Raw genomic sequence first — 26,814 nt, 5'->3', positions numbered from 1 at the left:
TGTTTGCACCAAATTCATTTTTCCCCTCTGACTCCCTCCCTTGTGTTATCCATCTAATATTGTGTTACCCAAGAAGACTACTAGTGCTGTTACCAGCTGGTCGGCCCTCATTTGCCAACTATAGAGAATTCAAATTGCATTAAGTTCTCTGACTCTCCACCAGGTGGAGCAGTTTCACCTTTGGTAGTCCATGGAATAGCATCTCTTGGTTTGTGTGGCCAAGAGCCTTGAGAGTAGGAGTGGTGGGGGTCCAGCTGGATTTGAGCTTAAGGTTTCAAATGAAGAGCTGCCACGTCCCATCCAGGTCTCAGACTTATTATTGATCAAAGTGGAATTTAGTATTTCTGGCCTGAATCACCACGTGCAGAACTGAGCAGAACCCTGTTCTTGGTTACACTTTACCACAATTCCTAACCAGTGCCTTAGAATGTGATTTTATTTGGAGGCAGGGTATTTACAAGGATAATCAAATTAAAAATAGACCATTAGGGTGGGGCTCATCCAATGTGTCTGGAGTCCTTACAGAAAAGGAAATTTGGAAAATGGTGTGCTTAGAGGGAAGACAACAGAAGACAGGAAGACAGCCGCCTACAAGCCAGCAAGAGAGCTCGGAATAGATTTTCACTGCCATTCGAAGAAACCAAACCTGATCACACATTGATTTGGGGCTTCTTTCTGTCTCTCCTCCAGAGTGTGAGACAATACAGTTCTGTTGTTTAAGCCACCCAGCTTCTGGTACTTTTCGATGGCATCCCTAGCAAACTAATACATCTACCCATTCACATTTTAGGCCAATTTAATAGAACCAGGTTTAAGCATTTCTCTATGTTGAGAGACACATTTGCCTCAAAGGAAGTGCTAGTTAACATCAACTGGGTTATATGTAGTTTCTAGATATTTTATTCTGAGAGAATAAACTTTAAGTATTTTCAACCCATTTAGAAGCCTGCTTTTACATGGAAACAAATGGCAGGAAAATAACACGATTCCAAACTGCCCAAAGCACACAAAGGGGTTCTAAAGACTTCGTCCAATTCCTTGCTTCACCGTGGCACAAAGGCCCCATTAAACACCAAAGCGTGGAACTGGATGACAGCTTTAGAAGCCTCCCTGTGCACTTCCGGCCGCTGTGGTGAATGCCACAATGAGAAGGAGCTGCCGGGGAAGGCAGGAGAGGAAGGAGCCCGGAGATCTTTATGCATGTGTTCTGAGGTGCGCAGATACACAAATATGTCACAGCATGAGTTTGCATCTGGTGGAGAGGTGTGGACATGTGTGTACGGTAGAAATGCGAAGGTATGAGAAGAGTTGGGTGCACAAAATCAGAAATATAGGTGCAAGGAGAAATAAAAATTTGAGAAGCATGGATATATGAGAAAAAGAGCTTCGTGCAAAGCCATAAAGCAGAGGCGTTTACATACATATGTGAGCATATGTATCGTGTGCATTGAATGTGTGTGAAGGGAGTCACTGTAACACGTGGACAGACATGTAAGGGGAAAAGGCATGTGAACAGGTGTGAGAGAGAGGAGTGTGTGGGGGGAAGGGGAGGAGGGAGGGAGAGAGAATGTGTGCATCTCTTGAGGATAATGCTAGGCAGAGACAAGGTGCCCAGAAGCCATGTCTAATTTCCTTGCTGACCTCACAGTCTCTTGGAGAAGAATTCCATTTACTGAATGGGCTTGGAGATTGACATCTCCTTTGTAAGATTTAGGTTGGCTACCAGGGCTTTATAATTTGGCCCTATTCTTATCAATAACATTTTGAATCAAGTTGATTCAACTCATTTAAGAATCTATCTTGAAATTACTTTTTCAAATTTTGGTCCAAGTTCAATAAAGACATAAAATAAGTGGGTCAGGTTCACCTCCAGGAAAAAGAAACTAAATCATTTATATTTGTGTGCTGCTATTTAATAAACTAGGAACAGGGAAATGATTCATTAAACTAGAAAATAACACCTTTTCCATTGAATCTAATTTTTTTCTGATTATTTCTTAAATGGCAGGGGTTTATCCATTTCTAAAATTCATTATAGATCTTCAAAAATAAGATTAAATCTTTCTCCAAAAGTCTAAAATTGGATTAAATCTCCCCCCGCAAAGTTTTTGTAATAAATAGTTAAGATATACAGGACATCTCTGTTAGAAATGTTTCCTAATTAGAACATCGTATTCACTTTCATTCTGTTGAGCCAAAGTATTTTTTGTATTTATTGAAAGTGAGTGCCTTTTTAATGAAAGGAAGTAACTTTTGGAATGTCTTTCTTCTATAGTGGGGTTGGGCAAATCTGCTCAGCTGCTTGTTTGGTTTGGTTTTGTTTTACAACCCATAAACCTAACTAGGGAGGCTCTTTCTTTTTTCTTTTCTCTCCCCTTCCTTCCTCCCTCCCTCCCTCCCTCCCTCCCTCCCTCCCTTCCTTCCTTCCTTCCTTCCTTCCTTCCTTCCTTCCTTCCTTCCTTTTTGGCGGTCTTGGGGATCAAAGCCAGGGTCTCACACACGTGGTAGGCAAGTGCTCTACCACTGAGCTATACCCCATCCTTTTTACATTTTTAAAAGGTTACATTTTTAAAATAGTTTTATAACAACCTCAGTTTTGCTTCTTAACTGGCAAAGTCTAAAATATTTACTTCTTGACCTTTATGGAAAGTTGGCTGACCCCTGTTCTATATGATTTTATTTGCTTAAAAAGAAATAAGCTGTCCACAAAGGGGAAAGATGTAAGGCCATTTCCTGCAGCGATAATTGGCTTAGCAAGTGTGCTAATAACTAACCCCAACCACAAAGCAAACGTTTTGGTTAATGTTAATGCAACATAGTTACTCTGTATATGCTTTTGCCAGAGTGATTTCAATGGAAACAAATGCAATTTCAAGAGTTTTAACTGCTGTTCTTGTTATATAATCTTGATCAAAACAAATGGCCATCAACAGAAGACATTTTCAGTCATTGTAAATTGTGTCATTTTCATGTAATGGAATACTATTGAGCTGTAAAATGAATAAACTAGATCTGTGTGTACGATCAGACGGATCTTACAAACCTGATTCAGGGCGGAATGAAACAAAACAACCAGGTTAGATAATAAGCAACTGTGATAACAGAGAAAGTTGTAAAGCTAGTAAAAGTGCTCTGTAGGTTATGAATACATGCATACAAACTGACGGCATAAAAGCATGGATGGGCTACTTTGGAAGAGTACTAGGGCTGGAATGGGGAGGGAAAAACAGGTGGGAGGGCTGTCACCGGCTTTAGCTGTACTACCATACTGATTTTCTTACATAAACACCTCCATCCAGTATGGCAGGATGTTGGCATTGGCAATTTCTTGGGCTCATGGCTCATGATGTTACCCTCCCTAGTTTGGTGTGTTCGAAATATTTCATAAGGAGAAAAGGAAAATGATGGTGCTGCCCATCAGAGTACAGAGACCCCCAGAGATTCCTTCTGGAGACACGTTCTGGCCTTTGCTGGGCTCTGTGTTCTCACCCCTTTCCTCCTTTAACCACTCAGCGTCCTACTGTGACTTTCTCCTCAGCTTTCAAGGAAGTTGGCCCTTACACAGGTCCAAGTCCTCTGGGGTCCTCAGAGTGAGTGGCAGGAAGGTAAGGGGGGGGGTCTCCAGACTCCCTTCTGCTGCTGGCAGTTTCCTGAAAACACCGACGTCAGTCTTTTGCTTTAAAAAAGAAAGAAAAAGAAGTTCTGTTTGTCGACCCAGCTTTCTGAGTTTTACTCGACTTTCCTGTGCTCATTGTTGTGGGCCACCTCTGCAATGGTCACCAGCGAGGTCTGCAGCGCAATAATTTTTAATATATTTTTTATATATTTATTTTTTTTCATTGTAGATGAACACAATACATTTATCTATCTATCTATCTATCTATCTATCTATCTATCTATCTATGGTACCGGGGATTGAACTCAGGGGTACTCGACCACCGAGCTACATCCCCAGCTCTATTTTGTATTTGATCTGAGTTACTTAGCAACTCGCCTTTGCTGAGGAGGCTGGCTTTGAGATTCTCCTGTCTCAGCTTCCCAAGCCACTGGGATCACAGGCGTGCGGCGACACTACAACACATCATTTGAGGTTTGCTTTTTCCTTCCTTCTTCACTCACCCTTTTGACCGACACTGGCACCAGGAAAAGTTGTTCAGATTCCACCCACAGGTGCCCATAGTTCCAGAATCTTCTTTTTAGTCTGCGGGCCTCAGACAGCCTTACCGTGGGCTGCTTACCGATCTCGACTGGTTGGGGACTCAAGCGCTGCCCCTCCACTCGCCCCTGCAAACCGTGTTGGTTGAGCGGGTCGGCGGTAGGTAGGGGAGGGCAGGGGCCGCAGGGGGTCCCGCCGTCAGTCCAGGACCGCACCTAAGGGACCCTCGGGCGCTGAGGTTTCAGGACTCTGCCGGGACCGCCTGAGTAAGGTACTGGGGTCTCCTGCGTGGGGGGGGGGGGGAGCGGTCAGGAAACCTGGATTCCGCTCCCGCTGCCTCTTAGACCCGCTGCGTCCCCTCCGGGCGCCTGCGTTCCAAGCGACAAAATGACCTCTATCCTCCGAGGTTTCTTCCAACTTCCATCCAGACCCCTCCGGTGCGAAGTCGGGGGTGGGGGGGGGGGCGTCCAGCGTGGCCGCGCGGGGATGGCAGGGTGCGTGCACCTGGGCACAGGACGGGTCGAGGCTGGGAGGAGTCCCTCTATGAGGGCGGAGAAGGAAGCGATACTGGCCGGCGCCCCAGGTGTGGGCGGCCTTTCTTTCTGGACTTATCCAGGGGGGCGCGGGCACGGGACCCAGGCATCTGCCGAGCAGCTAGAGGGCGGCGGCGGTCCTGCGCAGTGGCCTTCCCTGGGGCGCGGGCACCCCGACACTGCAGAGGGGGAACTGCGTCCTTGGCGGGGACTAGGACCCGGGAGGCTAAAATTGGGGCGCAGGCAGGGGCCCCGCTGCTGCTGGTGTCACCCGCCTCTGGCCCGACGCTTGGCGCCCAGAGCCGCCCTCATCCCCAACCTGGTCCCAGCCGGGGTCCAGAGGCGGCCAAGCCCACTGGCCGGCCTCCTGAGCGGCCGCCCGGAAGACCCGGAGAAGTGGATTGCAGGGGGCGGCGGGGGTCAGGGGTCGAGTCCTTCGCGCCGGCAGGGGCTCCAGAGATCCGGGCTTTGCCGAGAGCCTCGCACTCGGGCCGGGCCGGGCGAGGCGGCTGGGAGCGCAGCCTGCAGGCTGGGCTGGCCCTTCGACGGCGGCGGGCGCTGGGCGGCGGGGTCCGGCGGCCGGAGGACAAAGGACCCGAGGTAAGATCGGCCGCCGGGAGCGGCCAGGGCTCGGTTGCGCGGGGCGTGTGGGCTCCGAGCTCGAACTCCGCTGGCCCCACCAAGCAGCTCCGGCGGGTCTGGGACGCGCGGCTGGCGCGGGACACTTTCCATCCCTGCCCCGGGGAAGGAGGTGGCTCAGCATCGAGCGAGTGTGGGGACCGGGGTGCTGGAGAGAAGTGGTGGTGGGGGGAACGAACCGAGAGAAGACACACAGAGAGGGGACAGGCAGGGACACATCGACTTGGCGCGCGCAAAGCGCTGGCGACCCGCTAGGCGCGTGGTGAGCGCTCTGTAGGTGGGTGCTTTTAAAAATGACAGTGGTGGTACTGGTGATCACTATTTCGGGAGTGTGTGCGTGCATCCGACTCTCTCTGTAATTTAGAGAGGCTGTTTGGAGCCCGAGGCGGCAGCCACACCTCCCGCAGCACTTGGGACTTGGGAGAAGATGGGAATAGGAGCGGCCCTGGGACAGGCTTTGAAGAGAGACTTGGAGAGACTGGTTCAGGGGAGGGGGGCTTCGTAACTGGATCCCATTTGGGGACTTGGGAACAAAGGCTGCTACCCTGAAGTCCAAGAAGAGGGGTGTGTGTGTGTGTGTGTGTGTGTGTGTGTGTGTGTGTGGCCGCCAGGGCGTCGGCAGTGGCGGAGGGGTGGGGGGAGGCCAGGAGACCCGCCATTCACTCAGAAGGAAGCCAGACCATTTTGCTGTCATCGCTCTTTTGATCCTTGGTCATGAGGACCATGAGAAAAGAGGAAACACCTACTTTATATACTGAAGCTTTTCTTTAATCAGCCTTTATTATAGAGGTCAGTGTTACTTCAGGCCTTGAAAGCGTTTTTATTATCGCTTTAAAACAATAAATGTGGGGGCTGGAGATTTGGCTCTAGCGGTAGCGCACTCGCCTGGCATGCGTGCGGCCCGGGTTCGATCCTCAGCACCACATACAAACAAAGATGTTGTGTCCACCAAGAACTAAAAATAAATATTAAAAAAATTCTCTCTCTCTCTTAAAAAAAATAAATGTGTAAATTTAACTTGAATAAACACTGTGATTCTCACTGAGAGCACTTTAATTTCTCATTTATTGGGGGGTGTTAGGCAAGCGGATTCTGAGCTCCATCTTATATAAATGTCGGGTTCACTGGGGTCTAGTTTGCAGCACTGAAAAAAAAAGTTGCTAAGAGTTTTAAAGGTTGGTTAGATCCCACCAGCAACTGTTTTCTTAGGGTTTCTTCAGTTTCTGGGCAGTTTTGCTGACTTTGTTTATAACCAATCCATTGTTTCCAAAGCACTTTTTCTGAGTCCTCAGAAAAGTTTGTTTTGAGGAAACAGAACTAGATTTAAAATGTGAAGCAACCACATGAAACAAAGGTGAGGAGATGTTTCTGGGAGTCTTTTCTCAGGCTGAAATCTCTCTGGTTCTTTTTAAAGTTTTCAGTGTGATCTGTGACATTCTCAGTCAGTCCCCAACAGCAGTGCATGAATGAGGTGTTCTGTTCTTCATTCTGGGACAAGTACTCTTTATGGAGCAAAAGGTGAGCATGGGTTGAAACTGCCTCCCTGCTTCTCCTTGCTTGTATTGCAGGTTGCTTACGTGGCTTAAAGTGTTTCACATTCATCACCAATACCTGAAATCTTTTACTGGGCAGGTAATTTGAAGATATACCTTAAAAATATTGGTATTTTTGTCTTGCTGTTTTTTAAAGCGGGAGTTTATAATCTCATGGAGCTTGTTTAAAGGCTTCTATGCTTAATACAAAATCAATAGCTCTTTCTTTCATTTAGTGAGCAATGCACTGAGCTCCTGAGGCATTGTATGTGGCTGTTCTAGGACTGCCATTTTCTTTGACATTAGAAAACTCCCTTTTTATGAACATTGTGGTCTAGTTTGGGGCTTCAACATTTGAATTATTTAAAGAGTCCAGATTCTTTTGAGGCAGTATCAAAGTAGAGCTAATAAAATGTTAGAAAATCCAAATGGGAAGAAGATAGAGTGTGATGTAAAGAGATAAGGCAGATCCCCCGCCTGGTGGCCGGAGCTCCATACCTAGAAGTGGTAATCAAAATCAGAGAGATCAGGACATTTATAGCAAAGGCTGGGGTGTGGTCCTTCCCGACAGGGCGCTTGCTTAATCGTCTCTTGTTTTCCCTCTGGCCTGATGTTACAGACTTGGGAAGGAAACCTTTTGGGGTTTTGTGGGGGCAGCTGATTATTAGGAATAACCGAGAGAGTAGCTCTTGGAACCCTGGGCAGACAATTCCCAAGGTCTGTGCACCTCTAATCCCTTCATAAAGACTCCAGATTGTTAATCCTCTCAGCTCATTCAATGCTTAATGGGTATTCTTGGCTTTTAGGTCAGTTTCTAGATACATAGCTAAATTATAGTACTTTAAAGATAATTACACTGAAAAAATGTCAGGAGAAGGCTATGGTAGAAGCAACATATATTTTTGACATAAAATTTCAGAATATACAGAAGAGTTCCAAACCCCCAGAGATCCATATATAATTACTGTGAACTCTTTGGCATATTTTTTTCCTGCTATAAAAATAAAATTCTTGGGGCTGGGGATGTGGCTCAAGCGGTAGCGCACTCGCCTGGCATGCGTGTGGCCCGGGTTCGATCCTCAGCACCACATACAAACAAAGATGTTGTGTTTGCCGAAAACTAAAAAATAAATATTAAAATTCTCTCTCTCTCTCTCTCTCTCTCTCTCTCTCTCTCTCTCTTTAAAATAAAATAAAATAAAATTCTTTATGCTTGTAAAAGTTGGTCAAGGTTGTATATTGTAGGAAATATAGTTTGTCACTTTCTATCTGTTTTTTCCGTATAATAATTACATTATGAATATTGCCGGTCATATTATTTCTTCTTTATTGTCATTTAAGACAATGATTTCATATTCTGTTGTGTGGGTCAATTATAAATTAACTATTTTTATGGCAGATTGGTGGGCTTTTCCTATCTGTGCTTTTTTTTTTTTTTTAATATTTATTATTTTTTAGTTCTTGGCGGACACAACATCTTTGTTGGTATGTGGTGCTGAGGATCGAACCCGGGCTGCATGCATGCCAGGCGAGCGCGCTACCGCTTGAGCCACATCCCCAGCCCCCTATCTGTGCTTTTGATGTTGTTTCCATTTTGATAAAGTGTCACTGACCGATGGGAATGCACATTTCTAAAACCTGACTGCCCGTAGGAAGGGGCAGGAGGGGACATGAAGCAGAGGGGGGGTACCCCTTTCTTCACTCTGTGGATCTTTGCTTGCTTTTAATAATTTCTTATTCATCCTTGGAACACAGTAATTTGTATTTTATTTACCCCACCAAATTGTGGTTCTTGGGGACATAAATTTGTGTCCTAATTTTGTCTGAATTCTTCTGGTGCCTTGCCAGGGCTCAGCATGCTGCAGATGTGCACAGTCTGCTTTTATGAGGGAGAGGAGCCTATTTCAGGGCCTGCGTAGGAAACCCAAGTCCTCCTAGAAGTGTGCAATTCAAATCTTAGTCCAGCCGATTCTGGGACTTTTCACTATGGGGAATTTCCAACACATACAGGAGTGGAAGGATTAGTATCATTACCCAGTTCAATGATTGACCACATTTGGTCAATCTTCTTTCCTCCATCTCCTGTCTTCCCACACCACCCACCTGCTGGATTACTCTGAAGAAAGTCCAAGACATTATATCATGACATATCTCTGGGGATTGTGATCACTGTCACCTCAGAATCCGGTGAGAAGGGAGTGTCTTTGGGGGCTCAGCAGGTGGGTTGGCAGGAGACTGTGTCATACAGAGGCCCATGCCCTGCACTTAGGACCCTGCCTGACTTTTTCACTTTATCCTTGAAAGAGCTGCTGCTCCACTACAGACTCAGGTTTTCATCTGTCCCTTGGGGAAGTTGGCCTATGCCATCTGTGAGCTTCCCTCTAACTGTAAGTTTGTTGAAGCATAGATTCTGCCTCTTAGTCTACTGTGATGCTTCTCAACTTGTCGTACTTGGGGGCTGGGGATGTGGCTCAGTGTTAGATGCTTACCTAGCACGTGTGAGACTCTGAGTTCAATCCCATTAACACCAAACAAATAGTAGTTTTTGGCCCAGCAGCAGCAGCCTTGCCAGGGAACTTACACAAAATGCAGATTCTCAGGCCCACACCCAGCCCTACTCAGAAACTTTGGGGCTGGTCAGTAGACACACCCAGGTGTCTCTGATGAGGATCAAGTTTGAAAACCATGAGTCAGTGAAGGTAGCCGAGATGTGTATAAGCTCTTATGAAAATAAAAGCAGAGACAAAACCTGAAAATTGTATATTTACCTGCCATCCAGTTTTGTATGTCAATCTGATGTTAGAATTCTCCCCTTTGACAGGGGACTTTAGTTAATGGGGAGTGTCTTCGACAGTGACTTTTGTTAATCATGAGTTCTGATTGACGGTTAACTTGTTCTTGACACATAATGATTTGGGAAAGAGATTATTCAATATAATCTTTCTGAACTGGGGCATATGTAGGCAATTTTCATTCAAAATAAAGATGGAGAAGCACTTTGTGTGACACACCACATTTGTGATGACATTTATTGGTTTAATGCCTTATCTCCCCTACTTTACAAGAAGTACCATGAAGGATCAGGTCTCTTCTCTGCCATCATATCCCAGCACCCAGCACCATGCAGGCCCTAGTAGGTGCTCAGCAAATACTTGATGCACGATGAGCTTTTGTTCCTTAGGGAACTTATGAAACTCTGGATAAAACAGCCAAGCTTAATACTGGTAGAAACATAAGAGAGAACAATGAAGGGTTTTGCTCTCAGGCCAAGAGACCATTTGCTTTTATATTTGTCAAATAAAAATATTATGTACTTAGACGTGTTGACCCTGAGAAGAAATGAAAGGCACTCCTGCAGGGAGAGGAATTCCTTGCTTGATAACTGACTCCTGTTTTAGGCCCTGCACCTGAAGATCAGCTCAGTTATCCTTAGCGCCACCAGCACCTCTGAGCATCTACCACGTGAAAGTGTGCTGGGCCACCCTCTCCTTGCAGCCCAGCAAAGTGATATTGTTGTTCCCATTCTGTAGATGAGGAGCAGACTCCAAGTGGCTTGTTAGGGCTGAACAGCATAGAAAATGTTGGAACTGTCAAGGAAAAAAATTATCTACCACCTAGAGGCGTGGTGCTGTGAAGAGTGAGCTCAGAGCTAAACGTGGATTTTGCTTCTAGCTGTTTGACTGAGGGAAAGTTAATTCAGCTTCCCAAACCTCCACTTAGTCATCTGACACTGACAATAATAATTTCTCATAATTGTCTTGAGTATGTTGTCCACGAGAGGGGTTCTTGACACGCAGCCAGTACAGGAGGAATCCCAGTGACCTCCCCTTCAGTTCCTGGGAGTGAGACTGCAGGATCTTAGCAGCTTTCTTCCGGTTCACGGCTCAGGTGCCATTTTGGCTAAATTTTTTCCTTTTAGGACTTAACTCCAAATATAGTCACCCTGGGGGTCAGGGCTTCAGCTTATGAATTTTGACACAACATTGTCTAAGATGCCCCAAGACTGACTCTGACAGCCCCTGAGGTGAGCACTCTCGGTTTTGGAGGTCACAGAGGACTGGTTTGCAAGATTGCCACCTATTCTTCCTGAAGTTGGTAAGATCGAGCACATGCAGGTGACACACGGGTGGTTGGTGACTTTTTCTGCCTGGCACAGGAACTGGGTATGTTCACATCACTGCGGCAGCCCAGAGCAGTGCGTGGTGTATGGGTGAGCTTTCCGTTGCTGTGGCAAATACCTCAGAAAATCACCCTCCAGGGAGGAAAGGTTTATTTGAACTCATGGTTTCAGAGGTTTCAGTTCATGGTTGGTTGGTTCAACTGGGGCCTGTGGTGACAGGGGACATCATGGCAGTGGGAGTATATGGTGAAGGAAGCTGTTCAGCTCATGCTGGCTGGAAGCAGAGAGAGGGAAGGAGGGAGGGTCCTGGGTTCCAATATCTCCTTCAGGGATGTGCCCCGAAAAGACCTGGCTTCCTTCCACGAGGCTGCACCTTCCTGGTTTTCCACCACCTCCCAGTAGCGCTGCAGGCGGGTGACCAGGCCTTTGGCACGAGCCCCTGCGGGACACTTCAGCTGCATCCGCGATGAGTTACTGACCTGCAGGTACGCGTTGCGTATTGGTAAAAGTTGACTGGAGAGGGGGATAGACATTGCAATGCCCTTCGGAAAGCAAGCACCTCTGAACGTGGGCCATTCAGTGCACTCCCTGCTGTTGAGTTTGGACGTGTTGTCAAATTGTCATGTAGCTTCATAGACATTTTATTTTAATAGTATCAATTGGTCTTACAATTTCTACTCCTGGGAGTTTGACGTTGTAAGACAGTGGATCTTCTAAGGTGGTCTGTGGCCATCTGTGCAGGACTGCCTGGGAGATGGTTAGAAATGGAAATCCTCGGGCTCCCTAAATGAGACTCTGATGGTGCGGCCTGAGAAGCTGAGTTCTCAACTGCTCACCTGCCAGGTTTGTGCCTGTTGACAGTTGAGAAGCCCTGGTGTGGGCGTGGCTCCGCAGCTGCCCTGTCAAGGAGTCAGTGAGGGGAACTTTGGTCTAGAAATGGAGTTCATTCCTGATGGCTACTGACTTCTGGTTTTCTTAGTTGGTCTTGTCTGTCTGTCTGTCTGCACTGGGTCATGAACCCAGGGCCTCCTACATGCCAGGCCAGCTCTCTACCACTGAGCTTCACCCCTGCCCTGTTCCTGCCTTTCAGCGATGATCCTCGTACTTCTTTTTAAATGGGAGGTGACCTGAGTGGCCAAGCTAATGGGCATGTAGCGGAGAGCTGGTCCCTGGAGTCATGCAGAGCCAGGGTCACATCTGAACCTGAAGACCCTCGGGAAGCTCCTTGATTTTCTTTGTCTGTTTCTTTGTCTACACCACAGGGTCAGTAGTGACGAGTACCTCACGGGTGGTTGAAGAATCCAGTGTGCTACCCATCAGGTGTGTGGACCTTGCCTCATGCAGAGAAAGAGTTCCACACTTGCTATTGTTATCTTCATTGTCCTTGTCCCCCATGAACTGTCCTTGAGGCCCGGCCTTCGAAATGCTTTCACAGTCTTCCACAACTCCTGCTCGGGGGCCATGGTGGTTGCTCTGGGTCATTCTGTGACCTTGGGGGAGAGGATCTGTCTCCCTGCTCCCTGACCTGACATCGCTGATCTGCATGAAGAACTGGGCCTGTAATGTCATCTGCTTCTCTCCACTCCTCTTTCCTTGGAGATGTTCCTGAGAAGCAAGTGCTTTGAGCATCCAGCGGGGAATCTGGTCAGTGGTTTTGCACAACTGGCTTCTGTCATTTGTTAAATTGCTATTTAACAAATTTCACAGCCTTAGAATGCAGACTGGGGACACATATTTTACAGGTATGTAAGCAGGCTTTGAGATTTACTAGCTAGGGTGGAACCATGTGGATTCGCCATGTTTTTAGGTCAAAATGGTAGCATATTGGCAACTTCATATGATTTAACTTAATACTTTTATCATACAAAACAAGTATTTTTTCCATAAAGATTTTTGAAAAATGGTCCATCAAAATATTCTTATTTTTTCCTAACCAAACTATTCCCCAAAACACACATTAAAAAAATGTGTACGACCCTCAACAACTTAGCGAAACCCTCAACAACCTAGTGAGACCCTTTCTCAGAATAAAAAATAAAAAGCACTGGGAATTAACTAAGTGGTAAAGCCCTGGTGTTCAATCCTCAGTAAGGAAAAAAAAAAGTTGGAGTCATGTACTGTTTCAAGCACCTCACATGAAACTCACTTGGTCCTCACAGCAACTGGACAATGTTTTAATCACCCACGTTTTGCAGAGGGGAAGACAGGCCCAGAGGGTTAAGTAGCTTGTCCAAGGCCACACTCAGGAAGTGGTAGGACCAGAATTTGGACCCAGGCTGTTCAGGCCTGGAGTCTGAGCTCTTAGCCTGGGGTGCAGCTGGTCAGGACAGGATCGCAGCAGGATTTTCAGCACTGTGGGATGTGGGCGAGTGGGGACAGGGGAACAGAGCATTATGAGCACCATCATGATGCTGTGAGGCTCTGGGTACTGCTCAGGTGATTTCCACCACAGCCCTGGGATGCTCGTGGGGATGAAAACCAGGGTCTGAGAGGCACGTGGCCTGGTGGCTCTCACAGTTCTGTGTCCGATTGTGACGCAGTCCTTCTTCACCTCTGTACCCTTCCCTGTCCTTCTGCCCCTCACTCCGTGGAGGAGCCGCTGGGACTTCTCTGAGGAGTCCACCCGTCCAACCTGTCTCTTCCGCCCAGAAACTCCCAACCTCCTGGTCTCACTCTAGGTCAGCTGCTGGGCTCAGCTCTGGGGGCTGCACATGACTCCTGGGTTGGGGCCGGGGTGGCCAGCTGGGTCTTCTTTCAAGGATTTGATCACCATGGATGGCAACACAAATGCCTGGCTAGGATCTGAAGCCCCGGGTTTGTGCTTCTCTGGGGTCATTTGCATGAGTGAAAAGGAGGCTCAGACCTGGCCCTGGACGTGTGTCTGATCTCCATTAATGTTGTGGAGAGCTTGCCAATTCCCAGGGAGGCTCTCACAGGGAGACAATGGCAAGGAGCAGCAGCCTCCCACCCCCGTCCCCCGCTCTGAAGAAGTCAGTGAGCGAGTTCTGGAGGATGCTCTGCTGTCCAGGTAGTGCTGTGTTAGGGCAGGCGGCCAGCAAGTGGAATATTTTTGTTTTTAAATGCTGACCTATGTTACTTATTTCCTAATTTGTATTAAAATTTTAATTTTGAGACAGTTGTAGATTATCATGTGCAGTTATAAGAAATAATACGGAGATCTTGTGGACCCTCTGCTCAGCTTCTCTGAAGGTAACCTCTTGCAAAACTATCATACAGTAACAAACCTTGATCCCGTCAAGATACAGAATGGTTCCATCTCAACAGTCTCTTCTGTAGCCACAGTTACCTCTCTTCCCCATCCTTGCTCCCCCCCCCAATCGATCCATTCTCTATTTCTGTAATTTTGTAAATTAAAAACTGTGTATAAATGAAACTAAAGAGTATGTGACCCTTTGAGATTGTCCCCCCCCCATTACAATTTCCTGGAAATCCTTTAAAATTGTTTGAATGTCAATATTTCATTCCTTTGCATTGCTGAGTAGTATTTCACGGAGTAAATGTACCACTATCTATTTAATCATTGGCCTGTTGAAGGACAATCTGAGTTTTCCCAATTTGGGGCTATTATGATAAAGCTTGTATGAACACCTGTGTGTAGGTTTTTGTGTAAGTATAAGTTTTAATTTCTTAAAAATTATGAAATTAGGATAAATAGTCAAGAATGTCTGGTGATTTTATGTTTAATTTAATTTAATTAATTAATTTATATTTTGTACTGGAGATTGAACCCAGGAGCACTTTACCACTGAGCTATAGCACCAATCCTTTTTTGCTTTGTATTTTGAGGCAGGATCTCACTAAATTGCTGAGGCTGGCCTTGAACTTGTGATCCTCCTGCCTCAGACTCCTGAGCCTCTGGGATTACAGGTATACACCACTGTATAATTTTATAAGAAACTGTGAAACGGTTTTCCAGAGTGATGTACTGTCTTACATTCCCTCAGCAGAGTGTGAGGGTCCAGTTTCTCTGCATCTTTGACAACATTTGGTATTGCCATTATTTTTTTGTTTTAGTCACTCTGACATGTATGCAAACATCTTTTTGTGGTCTTTAACTTGTATTTTCCTTTTGATTAATGATGCTGCACATCTTTTCATGGTTTATGTGCCATATCTTTATCCTGTTTGGTAAAATGACTCTTCATGTCTTTTGCCCATTTTCTAGTTGGATTGTTTAAAAAAGTTTAAATGCTATTTCTCTGTTGGATTTGTGGTTTCCAAGCATTTCTTGCATTTTATAATTTGCATTTCATCCTTAACAAGGTTTATTACGGGACAAAGATTTTGAATTTTAGTGAAGTGTAGTTTGTCAACTTTTTCTGGATTGTGTTTTTGATGTCAAATTTAAACATTTTTGACTAGTCCTACATAATGAAAATATTGCTATTTTTAAAAAACATTTCATCATTTTGTTTTGTATGTAAGTCTCTGATCCGTTATGAGTTAATTTTTGTGTAAGGTGTCAAGGTGTAGGTCAAGGTTTATTCCTTTGCCTGTAGATACCCAGTTGTTGTAGCACAGTTGTTGAACAGGCTCTCTGTCCTCCTGAATTGCTTTTACACTGGTTGATTTTTAGATTTCAAGAATTGATGCCTGGTAATCCCAGCAGCTTGGGAGGCTGAAGCAGGAGGATCCAGAGTTCAGAGCCAGCCTCAGCAACTGAAGCCCTAAGCAATTCAGTGAGATCCTATCTCTAAATAAAAATCTTAAAAAAAAAAGGGCTAGGGGTATGGCTCAGTGGATGAGGGTCCCTGGGTTCAATCCCTGGTACCAAAAAAAAAAAGGGGGGGGGGTGGACACAACAAGTGCTTTAAAATTTGCATGATAAATTTGAGATATTAGCTATATGCTAATTCCAGGCTTTAAGAGACCCAGAGGGACTGCTCAGCTTAGGGACACTGTGGGCCAGGACTGGCTGGTGCCTGGGTGGTGATTTGAGTGAGGACATGGTGAAACTGGGGTTGTGACTGGAGCCAGAATTCCTGTGGAGTTCTGCTGCTGGCACACCTGGCAGTCTGCCTCCAAGGAGGGGTAATGACACTGGGTGCCCTGTGCCCATCTTGGGCACAGTGACCTGTGCCCGTCTTGGGCACATTGACCTGCAGGGTGAAGTTGACCTTGTGGCTCTGTCAGCTACAGAGTGTCCTGAACTGCTGGCTAATTTTAGCCATTGGCTCCTCTGGGGCCTTCCCCACCCCAATGTGGCTTCAGGAGCCAGCTGTTTAAAAACCCGTCAGTGAGACTTTACAAGTGTGGGTTTCCATATCTTTAAATCATTGTTAATATTTTTAAACATTTTATTACAGGAGAAAAGGTTAAAACATTAAGCAAAATTGATCCATTATCCCCATGCCCTGAGCAATCCCTACGGATGCAAAATTCTTGCTCCTGATGGTGGGGGGGAGATTGTCTTTTTTTGTTCATTTCATTGCAAAACTCCATTCTCACTCCAGTTGGGTCATGGAAACACAAAGCTGGTTTGGATAAAAACGAAACAAAACAAAACTTTTGTTTCTCTCACTGGCTGAATCTGGAGAGAATTTTTGACACTGCTGACCAGGCAGCGAATGAGGCCTTTGTGTGCGGGTGCAGAGGTCAGGCTGGGAAGCAAGAGTCTCAGAAGGTGGGGAGCCCAGAGGCCACTGCGGCCAGCACCGGGAGAAGGAGCTTTTGTTCCCACTGGTGGGCTGTGCAGGATGAGGGTGAGGACATCAAAGACACGTCCACACACTGCTCTCTGGCCCTGTCCTTTGCCCTGCCTGTCTCCCTGTGGAGCTGGGGCAGGAGAGCTGGCCGACACCATGCTGTGAGCCCCAGGCAGGGGCTGATCAATAATATTTGCATTAGGCATTTGCATCAGTCTCTCTGTTTTGTTCTGAGGAAAGTTTCATTCCCTTGTCTGATTAAAAGATCAAAAAGCATTTTTCTTCATATTTCAAAAATTACATGTGTTAATTACAGAAAGCTTACAAAATGGAAAACATAAAAACAAAAAACTCCATCACCTGGAGCTAATGGTTGTTGGTGCATTTTTTTTTTTTTGGGGGGGGGAGGGACCTTCCTATCTATTTAATGGACCACATATAATAAGCAGTCTATAGAAAAGATATTTACTATGTAAACAATTCCCCTGTATGCTCGTTAGGAACCCTTATGTATGTCCTTACACTGTACACATTACACAAGTTTTGAAATCTGCAGATATCACTTAAAAGAATTGAAATGGTATTGTTGCCTTTTCCTGTTAGGCAAGTATTCTTATTGGGGCAACTAAAATATTACAGATAAAATTACCAGTTTTGCTTATAGGAACTGTTCCAAAGTATGATTTAAGTGAGGTTGTTGTTTCATTGGGAGAAATGGTTACAGGGACTGGAAAAGCTAAACCACTGAGAATTATTCAACTGTTGTTTAAAAAAAATTTTTTTTGGTACTGGGGATGGAACCCAGGGCCTTGGCACATGCTAGGCAAGCGCTCTACCACTGAGCCACACCTGCAACGCCAGCGTTAGTCAGTTTTAATGCATAAGTAATGGGTGTCTTCCATCTTTATAGCAAGAAATGGTAAGACTTGTACCTACGCAGCCCTTTTAGGGAAGAAAATCAGAGTAAGAGGACATCAGAGGATAGAAGAAAGTGGAGAGATTATTGGCAAATGGCTGTTTGATGTCAAAGTTAGCATGAGATAAAAGGAAGTTTAAGGCAGTTCATGCGATCCGCGTCACTCCTCATTTTTATGTGTGACGTGACCTCCACATGAAGAAGGCCAGGGTCTCATCTCAGGGTCTTAGATCAGGCAGTGACAACTGTCCAGTGCTGGCCACCTTGCATCAGCCTCGCGTGTTTATCCACACACGCACCCCACCGCTTGCCCAGGCCTTGAAAGCAGGAATCAGGCTGCATCATCTGGGCACCTCGCGTGAGTCTGGTAGCCTCCCCGAACTGGCCAATGAGCATGTTTGATTTTTTTCCTATGAAAGGACATTGTCTTATTTAGCTGTGTTCCTTATTGACTTTGTATTTGTTCATTTATGTCATGAGCTCTTTAAGTAAATTGTAGCAGCGGTGGTAGGGGGTGCAGAGGAGCACGCAGTGACCAAGAGGAGGCAGATGGCCTCCCTGACCCTGAGTGGGTGGTTACCGCGGAGCCCAGCAGAGATGCAGATGCGTTTGAGTTCTCTTTTGTGTTGTACCTTGTAGATTTTGAAATGTGTTCAACTTTAAACACACAGGAAGTGCCAGTTTCTTGCTAGGGTCTCGCTATGTTTTGCTTATTTTTAGGAATCAAGCCCTAATCAAGCATTTTCTTTTTATTAATGTTTGTGTTTAACGACTCTTACAAGAATCTGAATTTCTTCTTTTTTTTTTTTTAAAGAGAGAGTGAGAGAGGAGAGAGAGAGAGAGAGAGAGAGAGAGAATTTTTAATATTTATTTTTTAGTTCTCGGCGGACACAACATCTTTGTTGGTATGTGGTGCTGAGGATCGAACCCGGGCCGCACGCATGCCAGGCGAGCGTGCTACCGCTTGAGCCACATCCCCAGCCCCTGAATTTCTTCTTAAGTTTCTAGAACTAGTCCAGCTTGAGGCCTTCCTCAGTTTATATATTTGCTCCCAAAGTAGGTTATCTGAATAAAGATAATTACCATAACTGTGATGAAAGTAATTATTAGAAATGTGGTACCAGACATGTACCCGGCATGTTGGGTCTGCATCTGATTTATGTGTAATTTTATCTGTAGCATTTTATGTAGTGATGTCACAGGTTGCATGGGTATGTAATTTAATTATTGTAAAGAGCCGATCAGGTAAGTTTCATTATGTCTGATTCACTGTTGTGAAATGGGAGCTTGGAGAGCTTTGAGGGTCAGCCCTGCAGGAGGAAGAGCTGGAACCGGGATTGGAGCTGACGTCTCTCAGGCTGCTGGTGCCGCTGGGCTGTCCACTTCCAGAGGGGCCAGGGTCACTGCTCATCTGGAAAGAAGGGACAAGAAGGAGGCTCCAGTGGAGGTGACTGCTAGAGGAAGACTTCTGGAGGGTTGAGAGGCCAGTGTCCGTGTTGTGTGGGGCTGGTGGACACTATCTTCTCATTTCAGTTCCCCAGCTTGGACAGAACTGAAATGAGAAGATAGTGTGTTACACAGGGCCTTACACAGAAATAGAAAGAAACGTTCCTGATAAAGGTGAAGTCCCTTTGTCCAGAGGGGTACTGTCAGGTGTGGCACGTCTTCTTTCTGCTCCAGTTTTTACACATTCACCACATAAATGCCTGTCTATTGCTTTGAGTACTTAAGATTTCCCCCTGATGGATGGCATAGTTTAGTCGGGTGTGGTGGTGCACACCTGTAATCCCAGCGGCTTGGGAGGCTGAGGCAGGAGAATCAAAGTCAGCCTCAGCAATTTAGCAAGGTCCTAGGTAGCTTAGCAAGATCCTGTCTCAAAAAAAAAAAAAAAAAGGCTGAGGGCTTGACTCAGTGGTTAAGCTCTGGATTCAATCCCTGGTACCAAAAATAAATGAATGAATGAATAAATGAATAAACAAATAAATAAATGGCATAGTTCATATTCACATTGTTGATAGGTGAAGTTTGTTCTAGTGGATCTCTGGTTTCCTGTGGTATCCTTTCCCCGAATGATTGACATTTTGCTGGCTCCCTGTTTTGTAATGTTATGGCAAACATTGCTCCGAGCGTCCCCTCATTTCTCTTTGTGTCCAAGCAGGGAGTTTTCAGGGGTCGGATTGCGGGCTGTGGTGTGTGTGATTTCCAGGCTCGTTAGTGGTGGAAGATGCTCCTTCCTCCTCTCTGTTGCCCATGTGGAGACTGTTCGGTTGCTTCGGTCTGCCACTCTCCAGACGTGCAGTGGTAGTTTGAACTTTGGTTACTGGTGAGACTGCACACCTCTGTTTTCCTTAGGATTAGCAGAGCAAGGTTACCTTCCTGTTCACAGGATGTTTGTATCCAGACTTTATGACGTTTCCATAATATTCCCCTCATCCTTTCTTTCTTTATTTTGAGACAGGGTCTTGCTGTGCTGCCCAGGCTGGCCTGGAGCTTGCCAGTCTCTCCTGAGTACACAGGGCCACAGCACTTCTTCAAAGCATTTTATTTTATTTTATTTATTTATTTATTTATTTATTTTTTTCAAGGCTACATAAACAGTTCAGTTTCAGATGAACCATATAATTTATTTGGATAAATTTAAAATTGTAATTACTTTATTTGGATATATTTAAAATTGTAGGAAGATACATATATAACCATGATAATATGTGGAAGGTAACCAAGTAATAATTTTCTCCGAATTATTTTATTTATTTTCAAAAGGACTCAGTATTGTATACATGTTGTCCTAATTTCACTAACTTTATAAAATCTGCATTTACTAAAAAATTAATACATCTCCAATTCCTGAACAATATGTTGTATTTCTGAATTCCTTATTCAGTTACTATTATTCAACACTATAAAATACTCCTATAAAATTTATTTTCTTTTAATCTTGATGAAAATTTAAAAAAAATATTTTATTTATTTATTTATTTATTTATTTATTTATTTATTTATTGTTGGTCGTTCAAAACATTACATAGTTCTTAATATATCATATTTCACAGTTTGATTCAAGTGGGTTATGAATTCCCATTTTTACCCCATATACAGATTGCTGTATCACATCAGTTACACTTCCATTGATTTACATATTGCCATTCTAGTGTCTGATGTATTCTGCTGTCTATCCTATTCTCTACTATCCCCCCTCCCCTCCCCTCCCCTCCCCATTTCTCTCTCTACCCCCTCTACTGTAAATCATTTCTTCCACTTGTATTATTATTCTCTTACCCCTCATTTCCTCTTATATGTAATTTTGTAAAACCCTGAGGATCACCTTCCATTTCCATGCGATTTCCCTTCTCACTCCCTTTCCCTCCCACCTCTCATCCCTGTTTAATGTTAATCTTCTTCTCAAGCTCTTCGTCCCTACCCTGTCCTTGGTTACTCCCCTTATATCAAAGCAGTCATTTGGCATTTGTTTTTTAAGGATTGGCTAGCTTCACTTAGCATAATCTGCTCTAATGCCATCCATTTCCCTCCAAATTCTATGATTTTGTCATTTTTTAATGCAGAGTAATACTCCATTGTGTATAAATGCCACATTTTTTTATCCATTCATCTATTGAAGGGCATCTAGGTTGGTTCCACAATCTTGCTATCGTGAATTGTGCTGCTATGAACATCGATGTAGCAGTGTCCCTGTAGCATGCTCTTATTAGGTCTTTAAGGAATAGACCGAGAAGGGGAATAGCTGGGTCAAATGGTGGTTCCATTCCCAGCTTTCCAAGAAATCTCCATACTGCTTTCCAAATTGGCTGCACCAATTTGCAGTCCCACCAACAATGAACAAGTGTACCCTTTTCCCCGCATCCTCTCCAGCACTTGTTGTTGTTGGATTTCATAATGGCTGCCAATCTTACTGGAGTGAGATGGTATCTTAGGGTGGTTTTGATTTCTTCAAAGCATTTTAAATTGTGAGGCGCTTCACACAACATAAATTCACTGAAGTGTACACGCTGGTGGTTTTTAGCCTATTTATAAAGTTCTGCATCTGTCATCACCATCTAACTCCAAGCATCCCCAGCACCCCATGAACCCCATACCCATTAGCAGGCGGTCTCTTGGCTCTTTCCTTAGCTGTCAGTTATCTGCTTGCTGTTCCTGTGGGTTGTGCATATTCTAGACATTTTATATATTTGTGCCTGCCTTTTTTTTTACTTTTGTGTTTTCAAGGTTCATCTGTGTTGCAGTGAGTAGCAGAAAAGTTCCTTTTTATGGCAGAATAACATACCATTGCAAAGCTGCATCACATTTTGTTTCTCTCCCCGTTGGTCGATGGACATTGGTTGTTTCTTATTTCTGGCTGTGGATAGCTTTCTTTCCTGTGCCAGACACAGCACTTTATGTTGCCTTGTTGACTCACAGCAACAACTGACTGCCCTACAAGGTGGATGCTCTACACACTTTGCAGAGATGAAACTGAGGCTCAGGGTAACGATGTTACTCTCCCAACCCAGATTTGATCATGCTTTTCCTATACTTAAAACCTCTTCTAACAGCTCCCCTTATATAGGTATGCACCTCCCACACCCACATATACACACATGCACACAACTGCACACAGGTGTGTGCACACACGTGTACATACAGGTGTGTGTGTATGTGACTATCTCTTTGTATCTTGCTATATTACAGGCATTGTTTTAAGCATATCAGATGCTTTAATTCATACGTTGTCACAGAAATCTTACAATGTAAATATATGATTATCCATAATGTACAGTGAGGCTAAGACAGGATAAGTAAGTTCATCTAAATGGCAGAATCAGGAATCCTACCTGGTTACAGAGGCTCCAGACCTGGTGCTGTTGCTCACCATGCCACAGTACCTCCTGCTGATCACCATGCCGCAGTACCTCCTGCTAAATGCAGTGGTGGGATTTCAACTCAGGTATAATTGTATAGTCCAAGCTCCACCACGGATCTGGGACTGATACCAGTTTTTACACATTTACCACATAAATGCCTATCTATTGCTTTGAGGACTTAAGATTTCCCCCAAATAAATGGCATAGTTTAGTTGGGTGTGGTGGTGCACACCTGTAATCCCAGCGGCTTTCATTATTATGTCAGAACTGTATTACAGCTGTTTAAAATGTTGGGAAAACAGGGAGCAGCTCTGCCACTGATTTCTGCCAGTCAGGAAACTGAGCAAACGGAGCCTCAGTTTCCCCATATGTAAGAAAGGAATCATACCTGCCCCTGTGGGTTTTTCTGACCCACAAATAATGTAAAATTTATGAAGTACTTGGCAGGTGGTAGATTTTTCAATAAAAAGGTCTCTCCCTTTTCATTTAGGAAACATACTTCTCTCTCAACAGCTGAGGCTCTCTGGTTACACAAAACAAGAAAAAGAAATGAAATAAAACCCCAGGTTAGCAAATCAGAAGAATAACATTTTCTTTCACTGCCAATAGGATACTTTCAACCAATTCTGTGTTTTTCCCCGCTTCTGCTAATGATTTGTCAAGAACAAAAGAGGAACCAAAGTCACCAAAATCAAGACTAGATCTACATTTAAATTTTTTAAGAAGAGGCAAACCTAGCAAAGCTCAGTCCAGTGTCATAAATTACAGTGGGCACGTTGGGTGACAAGGACAGCCAATGATGAGAAAATGATCACACACAGGAAGGTTCACTGTCTACAGAAAAACTGTGCAACCCTGAAAAGTACAGAAACCGCAAACCCCCAGGAAATAAATGCTAATTAATTTTTAAATAGATGTGGACTATATAAGATGCATGCAAGAAAAGGCTGTAAAAGACTAGATAAAGTGATTGCTGATGTGTCATAATGGAGGTCAGCACTGGTGAACTCTCGCTGGAGATGCAGGGCACAGACAGGTGGAGTGAGTTATTATGGTTCTGCAGGGACAGGGCTGGGGGTTGGAGTGCTTCAGTCAAGCAGCCCCCGAGTACCTCCAGCTGAGACTCATCCACGGAGACTGGGAGTCCCTGGTGAGTTTTTAAGGTGAGAGTCGCAATTGGCATTTCCATCATACTTTCTTCTAATACAACATTTGTAGCCTGTGAAAATCTGAGTGACCAAGAACTATTAGTGGGGTGACTTCCCTCTTCCTGCTCACCCACACCCCCTTATATGGAATCTCCACAGCCTTAGGCCTCCTAAAAACCCTCTTCTATATTTGCAGAGCTTTGTCCGTCTCTCTGTTCTCTTTGAAGCTTATTGTCCATGCAATGACATTTGGGAGACAAATAGTGTTATCACAGGGGCCCTGACACAGGCAAGCCCCCCAGTCCTTGATGGGAGAGTAGGAAGCACACTTCTGTGACCCAAAGCACCTGGCAAGGGCTTGATATGTGACAGGCACAGCTGGAGAGAAGCCAGGCAGTGTGCTGAGCACTCCGTAAGCAGGTTTCGAACCCAGAGAACCTCACCACGAGGACTGCATTAGCTGTTTCTGGACGCACTGATGCAGCCTGGGGAGGTGAAGTGACAGGCACGAGAACACAGAGCCTGGAGTCTGGGGCTCAGGACCCTCGTCCTGTCCTGTTTCTACCTGTGCACGTGGAGCCTTTTCCCTCCCTTCACCCTCAGGTACTGCAGCTGTGTGGCCGTGTGCTGGGTGGATGTAAGCTGTGCTTCTAGAACTTTCAGGATCAGATTTACCCACAAAAGCATCATTTTAAATACAAAGAATTTATGTTACTTTTCATGTTTTATATGAATCAATGAAAGAATATGTTGGTTTTGATACAAAATTATGTAGTAATTAAAAACTCATTTAACCCGGGAATTTTCAAAGGATATTCTCCTTCCCTGTATGCCAGTTTTGCGGAGTGGGTGTTACGATAAGCATTGGCATTTCCTCATGACAAGTCACAGGGATGATAACAGCAATTACAGTCGGAACAGAAGCCGCCCTGTGGTGTCCACCTGCTCTGGTCTAGGCTCTGGGTCTGCTGCCCCTGTCTGGTATGGAGCACCAGCAGTGAACATGCATACCGAGTCTCACCATTTCAAAGACCCCCCTGGCTGGTGCAGTGCTGTGAAGAGGATGTCATCCTAATGAATCCAGGGGTTATCTGGCACAAGGTCCCCCCTCTCCAGGTGGCCTGCATTCTCACAGCACTTCCTCCTGTGGGGATCGGAGTGCCCTAGGTCAGCTGTGGCCCAGCTGAGTCTGGCCCTCTGTGACCCGCTCTGTGCTGGGTTCCTGAGACCACGGACCTTGTTCTCTACCTGTTGCTGCTGTCGCCACACTGACCTCGAAGTAGGTGGGGAGAAGACCATTTTCTTTTTTTTTTTTTGAACTATTCTGAGGATTCTGGGCCTTCCCTTCTATCTTTCCATTAAGCTCACCTAGACTATGCTTTATAATAATGTATTAAATAAATTATCTCAGGACACAATTATAGCCCAGAACACACAAAACCATGTGTGGGATAGGGTGGTTTTCAGAGGCCCCTAGAGAGAGTCCAGCCATTCCCCTGGTAGACCTCTGCTATCTTCTGAGATGGTGGAGGGTAGACAACAACCTCTTCCCTGCCTTCCTGGCGGATGCTGCAATTCCCTGAACCAATCCTTGATGGGGAGCCTCCTCTCCAGGGGTCTTGGCAGCTGGAATTTTGATTTTCTTCAGACTGGGGTTTGGCCTCCCCTTCAGCCATTCCTCCCTGACCATATATCTGGGACCACGAGCTTGGTGCTGGCATGTTCTCAGTCTTGGTTTACCAAAGGTCAGCAGCATTTCTGGGCACTTGGGCACAAGGGGGGCGGCCTGCCCTGGTGACCTGCTGGTCCTCACCAGCAGGGCCGAGGCCGGTTTTCCAGCCTTCCTTGCACCTGGGGTTGCTGCTCCCCTCTCTGTGCAGCTGCTTGAGTAAGAACACATACAATCCTTCCAAGAGCCACAGTCAGTGTAGTCTAAACCCAACTTTAGAATAAAAGAAAACAAAACATTCTTTTAAAGACAATATAAACTATAGAGATTTGGCTCCAGCCATGTTGTTTTAATTAATTAATTTATTTAGTTTTTTTTAGTTGTAGATGGACAGAATGACTGTATCTTATTTATTTATTTATTTTTATATGGCGCTAAGGATTGAACCCTCTGCCTCGTACGTGTTAGGCAAGTGCTCTGCCACTGAGCTACAGCCCCAGCCTTGGATCCAACCATGTTGAAGATGATTTTTTACTCTAGATCCATCCACTTCAAATCATTACTTACCAGAATAGGATCTCCGCTGTTACCCTTGCCCACCCAACGTGGGCCCTGAGGTGGTCCTCTAAATGCAGAGGAATCTCCGCCTTAAAGGCAAATCCAAACTGTTTACCATGGATTTCCCAGACATTGCCTTTTCCCAAAAAATCCAAAAGTTCCAGGGGCCAATTCACATTCATTTTTTTTCTCATTTTAACCTTTTATTATGGAAAAAATTTAAACATGCAAAGGAAAACAATATTTTAGTAAACACCCATATGTGAATTTCCCAGGTTAAAAAATTAGTACCATGTGAACAATTCTGTTTGGTCTATATGACCCATTTTTCTTTTCTCTGCTGGATTATTTTAAAGCAAACCCCAGGTGTATAATTTCATCCAAAAATATTTTTGTGTATCTCTAAAAGCATTCTATTTTTAAAAAAAATTCACCATAATGCCATTGTCACACCTAAATAAAAAAGTAATGGTAATTCCTTATATTTATTTGTTAGTTATTTGCTGGGAATGGATCCCAGGGCCTTGCACATTGCTGGGCAAGCGCTCTACCACTGCCCTAGGAATTCCTTTCTATCCCAGTCATCCAGTTAGAGTCTGCTGTAGTCTGAATGTTGGTGTCCTTCCAAGCTCCTGTTGAACGTAATACCTGCTGCGATGGCATTAGTAGATGGGCTTTAGGAACTGATTAGGTCATGAGTGGGACTGGTGTCCTTATAAGAGACCTGAGGGCGTTTCCTTGACCTTCCTGCAAGAAGGCACCATGTTTGAAACAGAGACTGAGCCCTTGTCAGACCCAGAATTGGCTGGCACCTTGGTCTTGGACTTGCCAGCCTCCAGAATGTGAGCAGTAAGTTTCTGCCGTTTTTAAATTACCTGGTCTAAGGCCGTAGCCTCAATGGACTAAGACAGTGGTTTGGTTTCTCCAACATTTCATTAATGTGTTTTTGCACTTGGTTTGATTGTTAGAGTCAGGATCCTTCTAGATCCAAGCAACACATTTCGCTGAGGAGTCTCTT

At 44.9% G+C, this 26,814-nt stretch overlaps 1 protein-coding gene across 1 annotated transcript in view; it reads left to right on the top strand.

Annotated features, from left to right (window-relative positions):
* Positions 1-4,649: 4,649 nt before the first annotated feature.
* GREB1 (growth regulating estrogen receptor binding 1) overlaps positions 4,650-26,814 on the top strand; it is a 124,898-nt gene continuing 102,733 nt past the window's right edge. The window contains exons 1-2 of the mRNA XM_081264835.1: positions 4,650-5,289; positions 6,897-6,960. Coding sequence (XP_081120961.1) covers positions 4,700-5,289; positions 6,897-6,960 — 654 coding nt within the window. The 5' untranslated portion in view covers positions 4,650-4,699. The remainder of the gene's footprint in view (positions 5,290-6,896; positions 6,961-26,814) is intronic.

This window comes from Spermophilus citellus (genome assembly GCF_964194105.1).
Source record: "Spermophilus citellus genome assembly, chromosome: 13".
Taxonomy (NCBI): Eukaryota; Metazoa; Chordata; class Mammalia; order Rodentia; family Sciuridae; genus Spermophilus; species Spermophilus citellus.
This window is presented reverse-complemented; position numbering and strand designations above follow the sequence as displayed.